This window comes from Halyomorpha halys, unplaced genomic scaffold (assembly GCF_000696795.3).
Source record: "Halyomorpha halys isolate HHAL.00 unplaced genomic scaffold, Hhal_1.1 Scaffold2306.1, whole genome shotgun sequence".
In the NCBI taxonomy this organism is placed as follows: Eukaryota; Metazoa; Arthropoda; class Insecta; order Hemiptera; family Pentatomidae; genus Halyomorpha; species Halyomorpha halys.
Genome location: NW_027107223.1, coordinates 112,479 through 131,037, shown reverse-complemented (window position 1 = coordinate 131,037; position 18,559 = coordinate 112,479). Strand labels below are relative to the sequence as shown.

The 18,559-nt window shown below is 32.3% G+C and overlaps 1 protein-coding gene across 3 annotated transcripts; it reads left to right on the top strand.

Moving 5' to 3' along the window:
* The first annotated feature begins 1,940 nt into the window (after nt 1–1,940).
* Usp1 (ubiquitin specific protease 1) lies at nt 1,941–17,703 on the top strand. 3 transcript variants are annotated; one of them, XM_014437127.3, is made up of 11 exons: nt 1,942–2,181; nt 3,955–4,092; nt 6,730–6,935; nt 8,503–8,693; nt 10,362–10,539; nt 11,663–11,729; nt 12,711–12,917; nt 13,239–13,422; nt 13,503–13,715; nt 15,571–15,702; nt 15,993–17,703. In XM_014437127.3, exons 2-11 carry the CDS (start codon nt 3,969–3,971, stop codon nt 16,180–16,182), a joined length of 1,692 nt encoding a protein of 563 aa, XP_014292613.1. In that variant the 5' UTR covers nt 1,942–2,181; nt 3,955–3,968; the 3' UTR covers nt 16,183–17,703. The 3 variants fall into 3 exon arrangements, with proteins under 3 accessions (XP_014292614.1, XP_014292613.1, XP_014292612.1); XM_014437126.3 differs by having other exon boundaries at nt 15,571–15,714; XM_014437128.3 differs by lacking the exon at nt 3,955–4,092 and having other exon boundaries at nt 1,941–2,181; nt 15,571–15,714.
* The last annotated feature ends 856 nt before the right edge of the window (nt 17,704–18,559 follow it).

The window sequence follows — 18,559 nt, the reverse complement described above, 5'->3', positions numbered from 1 at the left end:
TGTTTCAAAGTAATTTTTAATCATTGCATAATTCTAACTTATTTCAATTCTAGGAAGATGGTCCCAGTGGCAATCAGGAAAGGTAAAAAAATAGCAGAAAAAAATTATTTATTAGCTACGAACGTTCTGCACCATTAACCAAGGCTGAATTCTGAGCGATTTAAAGTCAAGATTAGAGAGGGCCGCCCGTACCTCAGTGGTTAAGACACAGTCTTACCAAATTGATGTGTATTGGCGGTGCCGGTTCGAATCCAGCTTTTTTCATTGATTGGTGGTCCCACAAAATGAGAAACGTTGACCCTCAACCATGGTTAGGCAGTATAGGACTCCAAAGGGAGTCTTGAAACTGAAAAAAAAAGATTAAAGAGTAAAGTAACTTTATATCTTTCATAATTCAGCCCTAATGACGCTCTGCAAATTGGAGCGAAATGTTGTGATGAAAAAATAAATATTTTTTTCTGTTGTTTTTGGGACCTTTATTGACCACCTTCCTACCATCTTCCTACAATTAATAACATTACATACGCTCAACGAATCATCTAGTAGTAGTCATGATGTTATGTTAAATGTAAAAAGTTTTAACTTGCTAAATGTTAAAAGTACAGGATTTTGAGCAGCCTAATTTAAATTCAAGTATATGTTAAATGCAAAGGAGCTCCTAGTGTATTTTTTTGGCCATTTTCTTGTAACCTCGAAATCTTTACGAGATAGTAACAACTTGAACCGCTCTGTCTCATCTTCTTCCACCTCATTTGTTTCTTGTTTCCTCTCCTAGTTTTATTTCATTTTCATTATTTTTATCCTTTAATTTATTAACACAACATAGATGGTGCTTCATCCAGTCACCGACACTGGGCCTCCTCCAAAATCTTTTGCCAGTCCTCCCATCTTACATTTAGCCTGCCAACCTTTCTTTGTCCATGCATCTTTCCGGGCATTACCTTCCTGGGTATCGCCGAATCATCCATACGTGTCCGGCCCATCGAAATCGTCCCATCTTGATGAACTTGATCGAATCTATATTCTTATAAAGGTCAGCGAGTTCGGCATTTCTCGTTCTCCAAATTCCACCCTCTCTAACAGGACCGAAAAACTTTCTCAAGATTGATCTTTCAAAGATCATAAGTCTATTTTCATCTTGCTTCTTAAAGGCCCATGCTTCTGATCCATAAGTTGAAACAGGGCGGACCAAGATTTTGTAGAGAGTAATCTTGGTTCTGTTAGACAGGAACCTGCTTCTAAAATGCTTGGCAAGACCAAAGTAACACCATCTCGCCGTTGTTATCCTCCTCCATTAATTTATTAGAGTTTTAAAACATCCAAAACAAAAACAATGCAAACCAGACACGAACTACGAGCAAATATCTTATCAAAACTACAAGAGACAAAATGGTGTGGTGCTCAGCTGGTCCGTTGCGTGACATTCTCCATTTAGCAGAACTATTAACAGACTCAACCATGTCAAATATTATGTTGCTTCAACATGCTAAAAGATGGAAATATTTCTCCATAACATGTTAAACTAAAGATCATGAATGCAACCTATAATTAACTTATTTTATTAGAATAAGTTGTTAAATGTCATGCCATTACTTTATCTGGATACTTTTTTAAAGTACTAATCATTATCAAACATCTTCTGCAAAATAATATATGTCGGATTTTATTATCATTCGTTATACAATGTAGTTAATATTCAAATGTTTCACTGATGGCCATAACTTAATTTTCAATTAGACTTTATAATTATTACTACTCTAATATTTTCTAGAGAATTGTTTTAATAAAGTTCAGATGAATTAAGTAAAAAGTTATCCAGTTTCCAATTAACCATTAAATACGAAGTTTATAAAACTAAAATTTTCAGGATTTATAAATCGATAGCAGCGTTTCAAAAAGTCATTATTTATCAGAATCATATAAAGTTTTTTATTTGTCTATGTGATGAATCTTTACATTTAGCAAGTTATTTAGGTTTTATTTATTATGCTTTTGAAAATATATTTGTTTGTAGTTTAAACTCGATATTGTTGGCAACGACTATAAAGTTTTGTCTTTATCTTGAACAGCTTCTTAATGGCTGCGTAAATCATTTACCAGGTTTAAAGGCAGTTGACGGGATTTTGGGTTAAGTATATTGTGGATGAAACAGACTTCCATGTATTCTTACATAGACTTATTGTGAGTACAAATACCTGACTATTTTATCAATTGGTTATTTAAATATCGAAGCCTAATGCAGATAATTACTTTACATGGAAGTTTTCTTCAGAAAACCTTTTATTAATTACGAAAACTCCATAAGAAGCTTATGTATATATTAAATATTAAAATTGATTAAGTTTTTTTCAGTAGAAGTTTGTCAAGTATAATCTTAGAGTTTTCTTGTCAAGTTCACAGTTAGTTAGGACTATTCATAATTATTTAAAAGTATTCTCTATATGATAAAATGTATGCTTAAAGTACTTAAATCCAGTTGAAATTTGTTATCTTACAGTTAATTTAGTTTATCAATGGCATTTTCTGAAGATCAAACACTGAGCCCTTCAATTGCTATATCATAAACTTAACCCTAGAGTGGTAGTCGGAGTAAAATTGACTCCATTTAATTACTTTGAAAGCTTGAACTTTCAATTCAGGATTATTAGCGACCTATAACCCATCTATCTTCTCAATACCTGCTAGGGCGGGGGGTGACTACATATCAAGCGAATTTATAAATGTTGAAAATCATTTTAACTCCATACTCAATATAGATAATAACTTGTAAGAGTCAATTTAACGTATTGTTATCATTTACTGTTGATGTGTTGGAGTCAAATTGAACAAACGTTATTTTATCACACTACTATCAGGCAGCTAATTGTACATTCTCATATTATTTTTTTTTAAAATTATTATTGGGCCTTTAGACAAGAAATATCAAGAATATTTAAATGAGTTCAATTCAAATCAAAGTTTCTGAAGAAGAAGGAAGATATGGTTTTACTGAGTTAGTTTGTGTAATGACATTGATATTGATCTAAAATATACAATTAAGATATGACAAATGTTCCTTTGATGAAAACATTACAGAAAAAATGCTGTTGAAAAATAGAAAAGGAGACACAAGTACTAGAAAATCTTAATATATGTTTGTAAAAACCTTATATATGTTGACACAGAAATTTTCCCAAGCAAAGGGAATGAACAAAACAACACTATGACAAGGAACAAAACACCTTGACAAAAATGTTAAAAAATATGTGTTTAATTTTCGACTTAGACCTTCATTAAAAGGAAGAGATTCTGTTAGTTCTATGGATAGTTAACAACTGTATTTTAATGATGCAATGATCCTGTAGTCATGTCTTATCAACGTATGTAACCATTTTAGTGATAATGTCAAAATGGTACTTATGATGATATGACACATTGACGCTTCCAAATGTGTTATATTATTAACAACAAGTTCCTTTTCATTTCATCACTTTATTAAAGATCTTATTACTTTGTATTTTATCATTGCTTTTCTCCACCAAAAAACAATTACAATTATATGAATGGGGTGATATAAGGTCAAGAAGAACAACAATAGTTAGAAATTTTCTTTTTTGACAATTCTGACCGCAACAGTTCGGACCATCTTCAAACTCACATATGGCTATTCATCTACGTACAACATAATACAATTATATGTATAGATATCAACTGAGAAAAAACTAATTATTTCATGAGTAATGATAAATTTTGTTAGTTAATATCCTTGAGTGCTTGAAATATTTGTCAGAAAATAATGCTATGTTGAATTTTAATTTTATTTATTATCAAACTTATAAATATTGTTACTGAATTATGATAAACGTGTATTTAAGTAGTAGAGTCAAACTGACTCCACACTACCAATGATTTCATACAAGACTGTCTCTGCACTCCTTTTATATGGAATTTTATTTCAACTTTTGTTATTTTTAGAAGGTGGACCAAAAATGACCGTGTTATGGGATGTCGGTGAATGTCCACCCAGGAAGAAACTCTGCTTGTCCACCAGCCAGGCAAAAAAGATAAGCCAACCTGTGGATGATACGCTTATGGCAATACCCATTGAAGCAGGTACCAATGTGTGATCGATAGTCTACTTTATTAACTCTAATTTATAGGAGTATTTATAAATAATCCATAACAGATGAAGTAATTGGAGCATCATTAAACTTTGAAAGAGTTAAACAATTTAATACTAAAAAAATATTTTTTTCTGATACACCTTCAGCCTGTGTGCCCTGCATAGGGGCGAAATGTTGGCTCATATTAAATAGTTTTATGACTAGTTGAGATTTTTTTTCTTGAACCACACCTGCACGATCCTCCTTTTATTTCTAATGATTTCTTCTGTGGTTTTATCTGGACATGATTTATGCTCCTAGCAGGATGATTAGCTGTGAATTTCTTGTGAAGGCAATTTTTTTTTCTTAATCTTCCATGTTATTTTTAAGGAAGAAAATTAGCAATTATTGAATTATATTTGATTAAATAACAAAAATTTGTTTATTTATCTCAAAAATTGGGACATTTATTTATCCTTAAAAAATCCTCTATTACTATTACTACTTTAATTTGAGCTAATCACAGCTGCCAACTTCTGCTTGTTCAAGGGATAAACGAACCCCTAAAGCATTCTTTAAAGCAGTGATTCCCAAAGTGGGCGCTGCAGTGATTCAGGGAGGCTGTGGTGGCCACAGGTGCATTTGGGGGTTATAAATGACTACAAGTTGTCACAGACAACAATATTACTGCTGACAAAAATAGAGCCGAGGATTACTAATTTGGTTGCAGCACACCCGGTTTATCCTTCTCATTACGATGATTTCGAATGTTTTAACTTTGTACGTTGTATGTTCTATTCTGAGTTCAATAAATAGTTTCATAATTTCAAAGTTCAATGGTTCTAATTTAAACCTTTCTTCAATATATTTTACGAAAAAGGTAGAAACATTTATACATATATATTTCTAATTAATTGCTGTTACAATTTTTAAAAAATTGATTTCCAGTGGGCGCTAAATAATATTTTTCCTGTAAAGGGGGCGGTAGGTCAACAAAGTTTGGGAACCACTGCTGTATAGTTAGTTCCTAAGGTTAGTCCTAAATTTACATTAAAAAAAATTATTTAATAGTCCCAGTTATAATGAGCAACAATGGTCGGTAATTTTCTCAATTTGTATAACTGAGTACTCACCCACCCACCACGTTGAAGAGACATTTAGTATTGATTAGATTATACTTTTCATTGGTGTTGTTAATGATTAATGAATCTTTTAGTGTATCCTCATCTTTTTTTATGATATTTTTTTAATATCAATTTAATAGTTTTATTTTTCATTTAAATTATTTTTTTTAAGGCTTCTTTTAAGTAAAATTTTTTTTTTCAACATTTTCATTTCGATTTAGCTTTGACCCTAAAACAGTTCCTTGTATAAATGGTTCTTATATTAGGTATTTGGGATTGGGGAAGCTCATAGGTAAGGCACTCTGCTACTAACTCCAAGGATCTTATTCAGGGTTCAAATCGGGCTTTGGCAGATAATTATTTATTCTGTTTCTGTAGCCGTGAGTCAATCCTGTGGGTTCTGGAATCCATCCATTCTCATAAAATGGGTACCCTTGATTAAGGGAAAATCTAGCAGTCGAGCGTGATTCTGACTAAATCGCCTCCTTGCACAACCATTGGTCTAGTGACAGTACTTCCTTACAAAGTATTTCAGGCCCTTCTTGGGTTGTAGTTCTTGGGGTGCAGATTTATTGATATTAAGTATTTTTGTAAAAAGTCCTTCCTCTTAATGTCTTTATTTCATTCATAGTTTTTCATCTATGCTTCAGGACCCTTATAAGTAGTTATCTTATCAGGATAACCGGATCTTATCGGTAGTTGTATTGTCTTTTTGATTATTATCCATAGTTCTATATATTTTAAGATGTATTTTATTTTTACTATCATCTGAACTAGCTGGATCTTGCCACTCCTTCCATACTTTTCTTTCTCATTTTGAACTAGGCTGTTCATGTTAACAGTCACTGACATACTTACAAACCATTTTGTAAGACGTAGTTATTTGGTCTCTAAGGACCTATAAATGTATATTGTCATTTACAACTTGGATTAATTATTTTTCACAATTTCAATAATTCCTCTTATTATGTAGTTGTTATATGGCTAAGTGAAATTGAAAACTGTTTTAAAGTCTCATATGTCATATTTTCCTGTCTATTAATTGGAGTTATTTCTCTAGTACATTAATTCATAAAATCAGAAGATGTAACTGAAATTGTGGAAATAATCAACTATTAATGGTTGTCATAATTGCACAAATGTAGTTCCACTTTTTTTTTTATTGTATATCATAATGGCTTATAATACATGTGATGCAAATTTTTGATAATTTGATTACTTCAGAGCATTTTAAATTATAATGACCTTATAAAGATTAAATTACAAGCTCTGACTATTTTCTATCTTTTTATTTAGCCCTGATGAAAACCTGCACTGTGGGTCGAAACATTGGCAATCAGTAAACAGTTAAAAACTATTTTTGTTTTTCTTTGTAATAACCCTGACTATCTCCTTCTTTTTCACATACGCTCAATCATCTATATATAACATCTTAAAGTATTTATTTACCAAAAAGATAAGGTAATATTAGATGTTAGGTTATAAAAATCAGGTTAAAAAAATAGTATTTTTGTACTTTTCAGGGCTAATGGTGGTTGGCGGAGTGGACGGTAGTGGTCGAGGGGGTGGAGATGCTCCAGAGAACCCTATTACCACTCTCTCGAACCTTGGTAACACTTGCTTCCTCAATTCAGTATTATATACCCTTCGGTTCGCTCCTTCTTTTTTACATAATCTACATCATCTCGCTCTTGATCTGCAAGAGTATTCTGGTCGGGCTGGCCTTAAGGTGAATTTTTTTCTTTAATCAGTAGTATTAAAAAATAATTCTTACTATAATTTTATCGAATGCACCTGTAAATATAATAACCTGTATGTAAATACTAACAGACCAATTTTACAGTCCACATTATTCTGTACTCATTATCTAACTTGTTTTTATTTGCTATATTAGCTACTGTTAAATAACTTTATTATTACAAGATTTCTTTCAATATAAATAAGAAGTAATAAAAGTAAACATTCCCACGTGATTTTTGTAAATTACCTGTGTTTTTGAAAATAACAAATAATTTTACCACTAACTATTAATTATGATTAATTGTATACAAAGGGCACTAGTGAAGGTTTGCAATATGAGTGATGGGATCGCAAGAGGAGGGTAAGGGTTGGTACATGCATAGACCTGTCCCAGTCTGGAAATTTGCTGGCTGAGTTGGTGGGCTTGGTCATTTCCCTTCTGATTGTGCTTGTGAAAGGTGTCGGAGATGTCATCCTGATCTAGAGTTGAGTACAGAGTAATTTGATTCTACAATTTTACTCTTCATTTGAGTATGGAATAGTCTTCAGAGGAAATGCTGTCTATGCTTGGTGAAGATTGTCCACGCTGTACAATGATATTCAGGTGGTGCCAGGAGTTTGGAAAAGGATATTTTGAGTTTAAAGAGGTTTCAAGGTCTTCCAACTTCATCATTGACAGAAAATAACATTGATGCAGTTCGGAAATTTCTTGAGGCAGACAGGAGAGTGACCTGCCAGCAGGTAGAGGAGTCAGACCTACCACTAACAGCTCGTACCATTACTGTATGATCATCTTCACGTCAGAAAGCATTGTACTCTTTGGCTGCCCCACAGCTTGACTGAAGTTCAGTTGAGGAATCATATCTCAGCAGTGAAATGCTGAAAAACTTTGAAAAGTTCAAAAATGGAAAGGCTTGAATGTAAACAGTATAGTGGTAGATGATTAAACTTGGCTTTATGACTGTGATATCCAACTAAGACTCAAAGAGTGAGTTTTTGAAAATGAGATTACCCCCCTGACTGTCCAGAAATCCAGATCTGTTAAGAAAAGGATGTTGGCGGTATTTTTTGGAGTGAGGTGTTGTGAAGCGAGTGGTGCTAGAAATGCAGAAGATTATCACAGGCAAATGGAATACTTAAGAATGTCTCCCTAAAGTGGTACAAGCTCTCTTGAAACTAGGGCTTAACTCAAGAATGGATTCATGGTTCCTTCATCGTGACAATGCTCTCCAGCATGTAATCAAAGTTTACTAAGAATAATAGTGATGAAACATGGCAGGGTTTGAAGACTGACTGGTTTACGAGGATGGAAAAGTGTATTTTTTGCCATGGTCACTATTTTATGATAAATTTGTATTGCAAAACTTTTCTAGTGCTCTTTGTACTTAAACATACATTGTATAATTTAATGTATTATATGTGTTAATAGTACAGTATTTAAATTGAATTTTCCACCTTTTCTGTTGGAAGAAAATAATGTATACATTTTTGTTTGTTATAAATGTTTAATTAACCGTGTAAATTGTGATTGTTCAGTGTATATGTATGTATTTTAGTGCTCATCTTTGGGTAGAGGAGGAAAGAGTTGGAGTAGTAAAGACCTTGGTTCGTTGACAGGCGGAGATGCCCTCAAGATGCAAATTGCTACTGACAAGTTACATCAACTTTATGAGTCGTTGAGAACTGAAGAAGTGAAAGATCATCATTCCGAACCCTTCCACCCTCATCTATTTCTTCAGTCTCTCAGGTAATATTTTGTTGGTTTGTGATAGTGTATCAGATGTCATAATATTGAAGTTAGTAATACTATCTACTACCAGGGGGCAGCGGTAGCAGTTTGGTAACGTACCAGTCTACCAACCCACAGATTGTCAGATCGAATCCCTGGTCCCACCCGGGCTTTTTTCAAGCACAAAATAATGCAAAACTCACTGACAACCTCCCCCTGGGCGTTTGTGAGCCCTGTTAGCCAATGGATGGCACTCACAAAAAATAGGTGTGGGAGTGACGAACCCACCCTGCGAAAAAAACCACGTCAAGAAACGCTGGATGTATTAATAAATGCATCGTGTAGAAATATATATTTACAAATACATCGTGCGAGGACTTAGGCCTCTATGGTCTGTTGCCCATAAAATAATAATAGTACTATCTACAGTTAACCAACCTATTCCAACTTGAGTGAGAGAATCGAGTTTTCATTCTTTGGGACTGCTACAAAGTAAAAGCTAACCCGTCAATCCAGCATAAAAATACAGGTTTCTAAGGTGATGCCTTAATTCACAGCTGCAATAGACCTCAGAAAGTAGCATCTTTTCATGGCTACAATCCTCTTAATTTTTTCTGCTTTTATGTTTCTTTGGCCAGGCCTTTCCTGATCCAATGCATGGGAGAAATCAAATCTGATACTGTATTGTTTTATCTTTTACGGGATTTTGATATTATATTAGGAAAGAAAGGATGATTGACACAAAAGTGATGTATTGAAAATAAAAGATAGTAACTGTGGCTGAGAGGGGTAAACCTAAAAATGTGTATATTAGTTAGTTGGTTGCTGAGCTTCTGGTTATGGGAGAAAGTAACTTCTATTACTGTGTAGACTTCAACAGTGGGGAGTCACCACTTTATTGTAAAATGAGCATCTGAAAATAATGCAGTTTGCTTATGTGATTTGAGCATAAACCAATTCTGTCCTGTGCTGCAGCTGAGGAGATCTACGTGGCTAAGCTCTGTGCTCCCTAGACTGCACTTGAAGCTGGTTCTCTTTCTAAACATGTTTTATCTTCAGAGGCTCATAACAGAGAGACCTCAGCTCACTCTGTGAAGTCAACAAGTTTAAACAGGTCGGGGATTAGCTCTATCAGTAGTACCCACTGTGCTTCATAGGTGGCACCGTGACTAGTCGGCTAGTATATCACTAGATAGACCCCTCCCTCCCCCTTCCCCTGCCCCGGGTCCTTATGCCGATAAAACTAATTCCAACCTGCATAATGTTATTAAGTGTAATATCTTATAAAAAATTATGTTTTTATTTGATCCTAACTTTCAGTTTTTATTTTTTCCATCCTTCTTTGCCTTTAAATAACATAGATCTTGCCTGAGAAGCATCATAGATCCTTCTTTTATGCTACATCTGCCAATAAACATTTACAAAAGGAATAAACCAATTTGTCATCAATCCTATTCACAAACTTATTCCCTATTTTACTATGGACATCCAACTGATACTTTTATGTACCATAATGTAAGGAAATACTGTATATATTGTATGAGATCATTATCCCATGTTCATTGAACTAATTAAAAAATCTAATTGTAGTTTAAAAAATTGATCTGATTCTTGATAATTAGATTTCTAGTATAATATAATGAATAATAATTCTATTAAAAATAATTTAAAAAAAAATGATTCCAGGGATGTCAACCCAATTTTTGAAGGCAATCAACAGCACGATGCACATGAACTTTTGGTATGCTTATTAGACAACATTCGTGAAACTTGTTGTCAGTTACGTCAAGCTGCATCTGTTTCCGCTGTTACTACAGCTCCTCCTCCTCCACTACCTCCTGTGAAACAGTCTTGGTCTCGGCAGGTAAAATATTAGTAAAATATATTTATTATTTATATATAAATAATTGACCTTATAATTTAAAATATGAAGATGGTGAGAGTTGCGGTCAAAAAAGAACCAAATAGTTTTCAACTATTTAATGTGCGATGTTTGACCCCACTTTGCTGGCCTTCATCAGGGCTCTTCAAAGTTGAAAACTATTTTGACCGTAACCCTGACCATCTTCTTCATATATATTTATTATTGTTTGTGATTGAAAATGTCCATGTTTATTCTACTTATATTTACTTTATCATGATTCAAATGGTGATAAAGGTCAATCCATATTACATATTTGTTTCTTTAACTACTTCTTGACTTCATGATTTAATTTTATTCAATTTGTTAAAATTTATTTTCTCTTTCATAATTTTATTTTTATTTTAATACATAATAAGGTTATTTGTTTATAAAACAATTTTTAAATACATGTATAACACTTAAGTTTTATTGTTATTATTGTTAAATGGGTGATAGACCATGGAGGTCTAAGTCCTCGCATGTTGTATCAGGAAATACATCGCTCATTTCTTGACATGGTTTTTTCGTAGGGTGGGTTCAACACTCCCATGCCTATTTTTTGTGAGTGCCACCCATTGGGGAAGGCTGCGTGTGAGTTTAGTATTATTTTATGCTTGTAAAAATCCCGGATGAGGGCAGGGTCGAATTCGCAACCTTAGGGTTGGTTGATAGGCACGCTGCTGCCGTTGCCCCCCACACATAAGTTTACTTTTTTTAAATTTATTTTCAATTTCATTTTTTGTCTAACTAACGTCTGTTTTTTTTATTAGACATTTATTTTACTCTCTTTAAATAACGAAATTATATTAATTTATTATATATTCACCTCTATTATCTATAACCATCTTCCATCTTCCTGGCAGTTTTTTTTTCTTTACTCAAGATTCAAAAATTTCACAGTTTATTTATTTGCATTACTAAATATTGAAAACTGTTAGAGTTGCTTAAGATTGGTTCTGTGGTGTCATGAAGATGGCCAAGTTGGCTGGTGTAATCAAAACAAAAAGTTTATGTAAATCATACATTAAATGTACAAATAATCATCAATATAACAGATGTCTTATTATGTTTTTTTGTTTTTTAGGTACGGAAATCGTTAAGTATTGGTAGGCAGGGACGTGGCAAAGGAGAAAACGATTCTAGAGGAATTGGTTAGTATATATTGTATACATAATGTATCTTGTACTGAATGAAGTGTCTGTTGATTTGTCTGAGAATAAAACTAATTAAATAATTATAATTTTAAATTATTAAGTTAAATTCTCGAACAAATTATCTTTAATTAAAAACTGCTAATGACAGAAGTGTCTGTAACTGTTAGTTAAATTTATTCTGTGGACAATAATCAGCTTGCTGTAAAGTGATTGGTTGAATTAATAATTTAATAAATAGATTGATGAAGTGTTATAAAAAATGGAAGAGAATAATTAAAATAACATCTTCTTTATGAAATCGAATAAAATTAAACCTAGAGAAACATTTAAATGAATATTTGAGCTCAAAAAATAAAATAAAAATTAATTTTATGTTATCCAAAGGAAATAGTATTCTATAAAACCTTTAAATTTAAAATGTACAAAAAATATAATTAAACTGAGTTACTGAGATGTGATAATTTTGAAGAAGCAAGTCCTGGAGATCAGTGCAGACCCCTGGTTGTCCAAAGTAATTCAAAGAGGAAAATGTTATCTATCTGTCTAATCGAGAATAAATGAAGGTATTTATTCAAAATGATTTTGCTTCCTCTCATGCAGTACATGAAAATTGCTTCTGGGCTTTTGGCATGGATCTCTTTTGCTTTTTCATCAGTACTACTGTCCTAAACTGATAGGGAGTGGGAGAAGAGAGAGTGAAGCATATCCGACTCCTAGATATGTTTGATAAGGTTGCCACTTAAGAACTAGATTCTACAGTAGAACTTTAACTTAACATGAAATTTCTGTAAGCCAGTAACTACTAATTAAATTTCACAATTACTAATCAAATAAAACAATTAAATAGCTTTTGAAATGTACGTAATAGTTGTGTTTGTTTTTACTTGTTTTATAATCAAACTTTTAAAATTGATTAAAACTGATATTTCATTAAATACAATCATATGTATATAGTTATAGTTTTTTATATTTTTATAGAATCTATAGCTCAAAACGGAGACTGTTGTACCAACGGGGTGGATTACGAAGAAGAGAGTACTGCCGTGGGACACAACTTCATATCCGAGCACTTTGAGGGAGTATCTTTATTGAGGACTACATGCCTCGAGTGTGAGCAGGTAACGCAAAGGAAGGAAACATTTTGTGATATCTGCGTCCCTATTACGACTGATTCACAAGGAAAGGGTATGCATAATTTTTTTTATTGTAAATTTTAAGAGAGATTTAAGATTTAACTACTTAGTTAACTTATTTCTATTTAACATTAATAATTAGAAACACCTACTTCCTATATAGTCTTGGAGCTAGACCCAAAAAGGGGTACTTATTTTAGGAGAAGGTTTGAATGTTCATATATTTTCAAATATAAAAGGGGCTCATCTGGCATTTAAAAATTGGCGCTCATTTGAAAGTTTTTTACTTTTAGTGACATTAGCTTTTTATGTAGAATCTTATTTTTTTATTTTTAAATATTTGAAACATGGCTTCTGATTTTTGTTTGAATAGATGATGGCCTTAATGTCAATCAGTTGTACCAGTCTGCGCTTGTAACAGAGGAGTATTTGCATGATAGTAACAAATACTGGTGTGAAAAATGCCTTCGTTACAATGAAGCTCGACGATGTGTTAAATTTGAGTCATTACCAAAACTTTTAACTTTGCAAATTAAAAGGTTCTCTTCTGGTTACGGGTAAGTTATTGATAAAATAATTGGAAATTTCTTATTATAGAATAATTTAACTTTATATATCACTTTTTGTCGGATTTTAGATCTGTGGTCAGCAAAGTTAACGAGCATATGCCTACTCCTTTGAGGCTTGGATGCTTCTGTGAAGGATGTGAGAAGCTCGGTAGTCCTAGCCCCGAACATGAATACAGTCTTTATTCTGTTATCATGCACTTAGGGGCTACCATGGCTTCAGGTCATTATGTTGCTTATGTTAAACCAAGAGATTTTTCAACTGATTATGAATCCTGTAACAGGTATGTATGATCAATTAAATTACATACATATTTGATCTAAACCCTTACGTGGAAAGTTTTTGAAATCTTCTGATTATTTAGTAAATTAGTATGATTTTATCAAAATAAAAACCATAAAAAACCTTTTACTGATTACTGGTTAGGGATTCTTTATCATTTGTTTCACAATTTGTCATAATAAAATAGATGGCTTAAATTTATTAATAGTAATAAGGGCAACAGGAAAGTATTTCTATGTGAATGATGGGATTATGCGAGGAGGGGAAAGGGTAGTGCGTATATAGACCTATCCAAGTCTTAGCAATAGCTGCCTGAGTCACTGGGCTCCCTTCTGACTGCTTGTGAAAGTTGTCGGAAATGTTATCCTGGTCTAAAGTTGAATACAGAGTGATTTTACATTACATTTTTTCATGTGTGTTAAGTGTGTCCATACCCGTACAACAATATTCTGATGGTACCGGATGTTTGAAAGAGAAATTTTGATCATGAGGACGTTCCAAAATCAAGTTGTCCAGCTTTATCATAGACTGGAGAATACATCAATGCTGTTTGGAAATTGCTTGAGGCAGACAGGGGAGTGACCTACCTCCTTATGAAAGAGTTTTTGGGTATTAATACACCAGCATTTCATAACATTCTGTGCGACCATCATCTACGACCAAGTCAGAGAGCTTTATACTCCTTGGCAGCCTCATAGCTTGGACTGAAGCTCAGATGGGGAATCGTGTCCCATGGTGCAGTGAAATGGTGAATAAGTTCAAAACTGAAAAAGCCTCTAATGTATAAAGTATAGATGATGAAACTTGCTTTTACTTTTAAGATGCCAACCAAGACTCAAAGTAAAGCATGGGTGCTTGAAGATGAGAACACCCCCATTACTGTCTGTAAATCTAGGTATGTTAGTTAAGAGAATGGTGGTGATATTGTTTAAAGCGGAGAGGTATTGTGGAGCAAGTGGTGCTAGAAATGCATAAGACTCTCCAGGCCTTTGGTATGTCTCCCTAAGGTGGTGTAAGCTCTCCAGAAACTTTAGCCGAACTCAAGATGGGGCTTGTTTCCTTTACCACCATAATTCCCCAGCACATCATTCCAAAGTTTGCTAGAATAATTGTCCAGCATTGCAATAAAACTGTTTGAGCACTCTCTCAGATGAAAAACAGACTCAACGGGAGATGAAACCATGCATTTAAATTTTACTTTGTTAAAAAATTATTGATATTTTCCTTTCAATATCTTATCCCTAGATATGAGTAGAATTTAAGAATTGGAAACAGGAGATGGTCCACATTGCCCACAATCTGTACAATGATCTGTGGACGACTAAGCTGAACACTTTGCAGATCAACCCCTCTTCCGACTTGGAATAAGGGGTTTCCTCAGGAATATGTTATGAAATCTTGTTACTTAAAAGTCCATTTAGCTGTTAAAACCTTTTAACTAACTGTAGCATTAGAAAATTTAAACTCACAAAATATCTTTTTACAAAAGAAAAAAGAAAAAAAACATATCTTCAGCCCACTCATGGTACTCACAAACCTAAAGACCGTGGTTTAGGAACCACTGATTTAAGAGTTGAACTGGTCTGACCATCACTATTTTTGGACTAAGTGCCACAACATAGGGGAAATTTCAAGTATTAACTTTATTTTGTTCAATAATGAAGTAATAGGGACATTTTTTTAAAATGGAGTGAAACTGATACTTTAGAACAGGAAAATAATTTTTCCTTTGATTTGACCATTTTTAAATTTAATTTTTATTTAAAAATAAAATTTTTATGTGTTTTGTTACCTTTTTGGCCACTTCTGAAAACAGCTGAAACTTATCTTGTTTTTTTTTTTTTTAATTCTTTTAGAGAGAGAAGGAAAACAGCTTCCTTATCGAGTGCGGCTCCTGACAAGGGTTCTTCCGCTACTGCAAAAAAAAAGTGGTTTTTTAGGACTCCCAAGAATGGTTCAATTACTGAGAGTAGAGGACAGTACTTCAGGTTTGTAGGAAGGTTAGAATTTAAATCAATTCTAAATTTATTGAGTTTTTATATAAAATAAAAAGTATACATTTATCATTTTTTCACAGATCATTTAATACTTGTTATTTGTAATTCTATCACTAATTAAACTTCAATTACTTATATTTTTTACTAGATTAATTTTTATTTGTTTTTTTAAATTATATTACAAATCGCTTGTACAAAAACCCTTTTTTTTTTTTTCAAGAAAGTCTTATTTATTCTGCAAAATAATGAGAAGTGTTGAAAAAATTATTTTTTTTTTGTAGGTCTTCTTGTAGAGGTTCTGATTGTTGTGGAGTGAGAATGCGAGAAGAAGTTAACGATGATACCTGGCTCGAGTGTGATGATGAAACCGTTCGAGTGATCTCACGTCGCCAGCTTGAAGAAATATTGGCCGGGAAGCAAGCTAAGGGGTCAGCCTTAACACCGTACCTACTCTTCTATTCAAGGCACTAAATTTAGATTTTAAAATTGTAATTATCGTTGGACTAGTTGTGGGGCTTATAAGCTCTTTTTTTATCATTTTGCTGGCATTCGTTGGTCTTTAGTTACAATTGAGGTCATCAGAAATAACATCTTCCATGGCTAATCACAGAAAACAATAAGAATATGTAGCAAAAGTTGATATATAAGAAATTTTACAGAAAAACAGGACTATAAATGAAAAAAATTACGTAACTGGTACATTTATTTTTCTTAATGATACCTATTATTAAATTTTATAAAATAGTCCTGAGCTATAAATTTACTATTCAAATTTATGTGGTTTAAACGTTATATTATATTTTAGATTAAATTGTCAATGCGTAATTTGACATGCTTAATATTAGGTATTTATTAAATTTATTATTAATCTATTTAAATATCCAGTACAGAGTGTTTTAACTTTTCATCTTACTTTTGTAATAAAAGTTATCATAGCTTGTAATAGTGAGCACTTGAAGTTAAGTATAATATGTATTCAAAATACTATAAATTAAAGAGGGTATAAAGATAATGTTATCATCTAACAGTTGTACTTTTGGAACTTCCCTATCTAATGGATTTGATAAATTTCTAGCATAATTAAATATGTTTATACCAAAATAGAAAAACAGGTAACATATTTCAACAGATTATTATTTTAAAAACTCAAATTTCTGGTGACTTTAAATTGTAATTTATGTGATGATCTTTATGGCTAAGACATAAAATGTATCCTATTTATGTGATCATCTTTATGGCCAAGACATAAAATGTATCCTGTTTATGTGATCATCTTTATGGCTAAGACGTAAAATTTATCTTATTTACAGGATCATCTTTATGGCTAAGACATAAAATGTATCTTATTTACGGGATCATCTTTTTGGCTAAGACATAAAATGTATCTTATTTACAGGATCATCTTTATGGCTAAGACATAAAATGTATCCTATTTATGTGATCGTCTTTATGGCTAAGACATAAAATGTATCCTATTTTACTTCCAGTCTGTTAATTATACCCTTTTAAGATTTTAGTTTGAAAATTAAGCTATTGAAATCTGTTTTAAACTCTTGTAACTCCATGATTAAAATACCTATGCTAGCATGTTTTTTAGATTTTTCTTTTATTGTCGTTTTTTCTTGTTTGTTTGTTTGTTGTTGTTTTTTTTCAAAACCCTCATTTGTATGACATACCGTTCTCTTATGGTTGTACAGATTAAGTTCCATATTTTTTTTCCTTACTTAATATCAAAAATAAAAATTTTTTGACATATTAAAAAAAATCATAAAATAAATTGCTTTAATAATAATAGAACTGACCACATTGGTTCTTGTTTCATTTTGTTAAAATGTTTTTTAATTTATAAAATCCTAAGTCCCTATCCATAGCTTTTTACTTAACAATTGTATTTTTTAAGATACCCTCAAATGATCGACGCATGTTTGTTTTAAACAGCCTTTATCTCAGACCATCAAGATTTACTGGTAATAAATACATTTTTAAGATGAATTTTAATGATTCTCAATTTATTTTAGTTCTAAATAATAACAAAGCTTAGCAAATCAGGAGGTTTGATTCCGACACAATCATCTATCGATGTCTACATACCTTCACTCACTAAACCACGCAGACTTCCAAATCTAAAAGATCTACCATAATAGGATAGGATACTCCCATACTCCATCATTCAAAGGAAAGGATCATAAAAATCAGAACTTTTTTTTTTTATTATTATTGAGGTAAATTTCAATTTCGATAGCTAATGATGCTGAAACTCATTTGTTTTTATTTTGGAGTTATGTTTCTTGTGTTTTATTATTGTATCAATCATCTGTCTACATAATATAAGATTAGATCATAATTAATCATAGTGAGCCCGTACGAAAGGTTTACGATGGTAGTTGGCTGGTATTTATTGATGGGATGAGGTGAATTGTGCTTGTCAGTTTGAGGTAATGTTGAGACAGTTTCTTTAATTTTTATGTATGGTGATATTCTTCATCATATATAGACCAATATACAGCAGGGTTTATATTGCAAATTTATTAAGATTAAATGTTTCCTAATATTTAATCTGCATTCTGGAATGTTGTATTAATTTAGTTTTTCTTAAATAAACTGTTTAATACTTGTGTAAATGATGGACTAACATAAGCACTGTCGGTAGCAGATATCAGAAACACTGATGAGGTTTATATCATTCATATTATTTAGAGGAATTTATGTGGAAATGTTAAAAAATTGCATTTAAAAATGAACTTCATAAACTGATTTGTATCTGTGCGAATTAATCCCTTATCTCAACTCAAAGGAATCTGTTGGGGGTTCAAGAGTCTCTTGAGGGAATGCGGTGGGCAGAAATTGA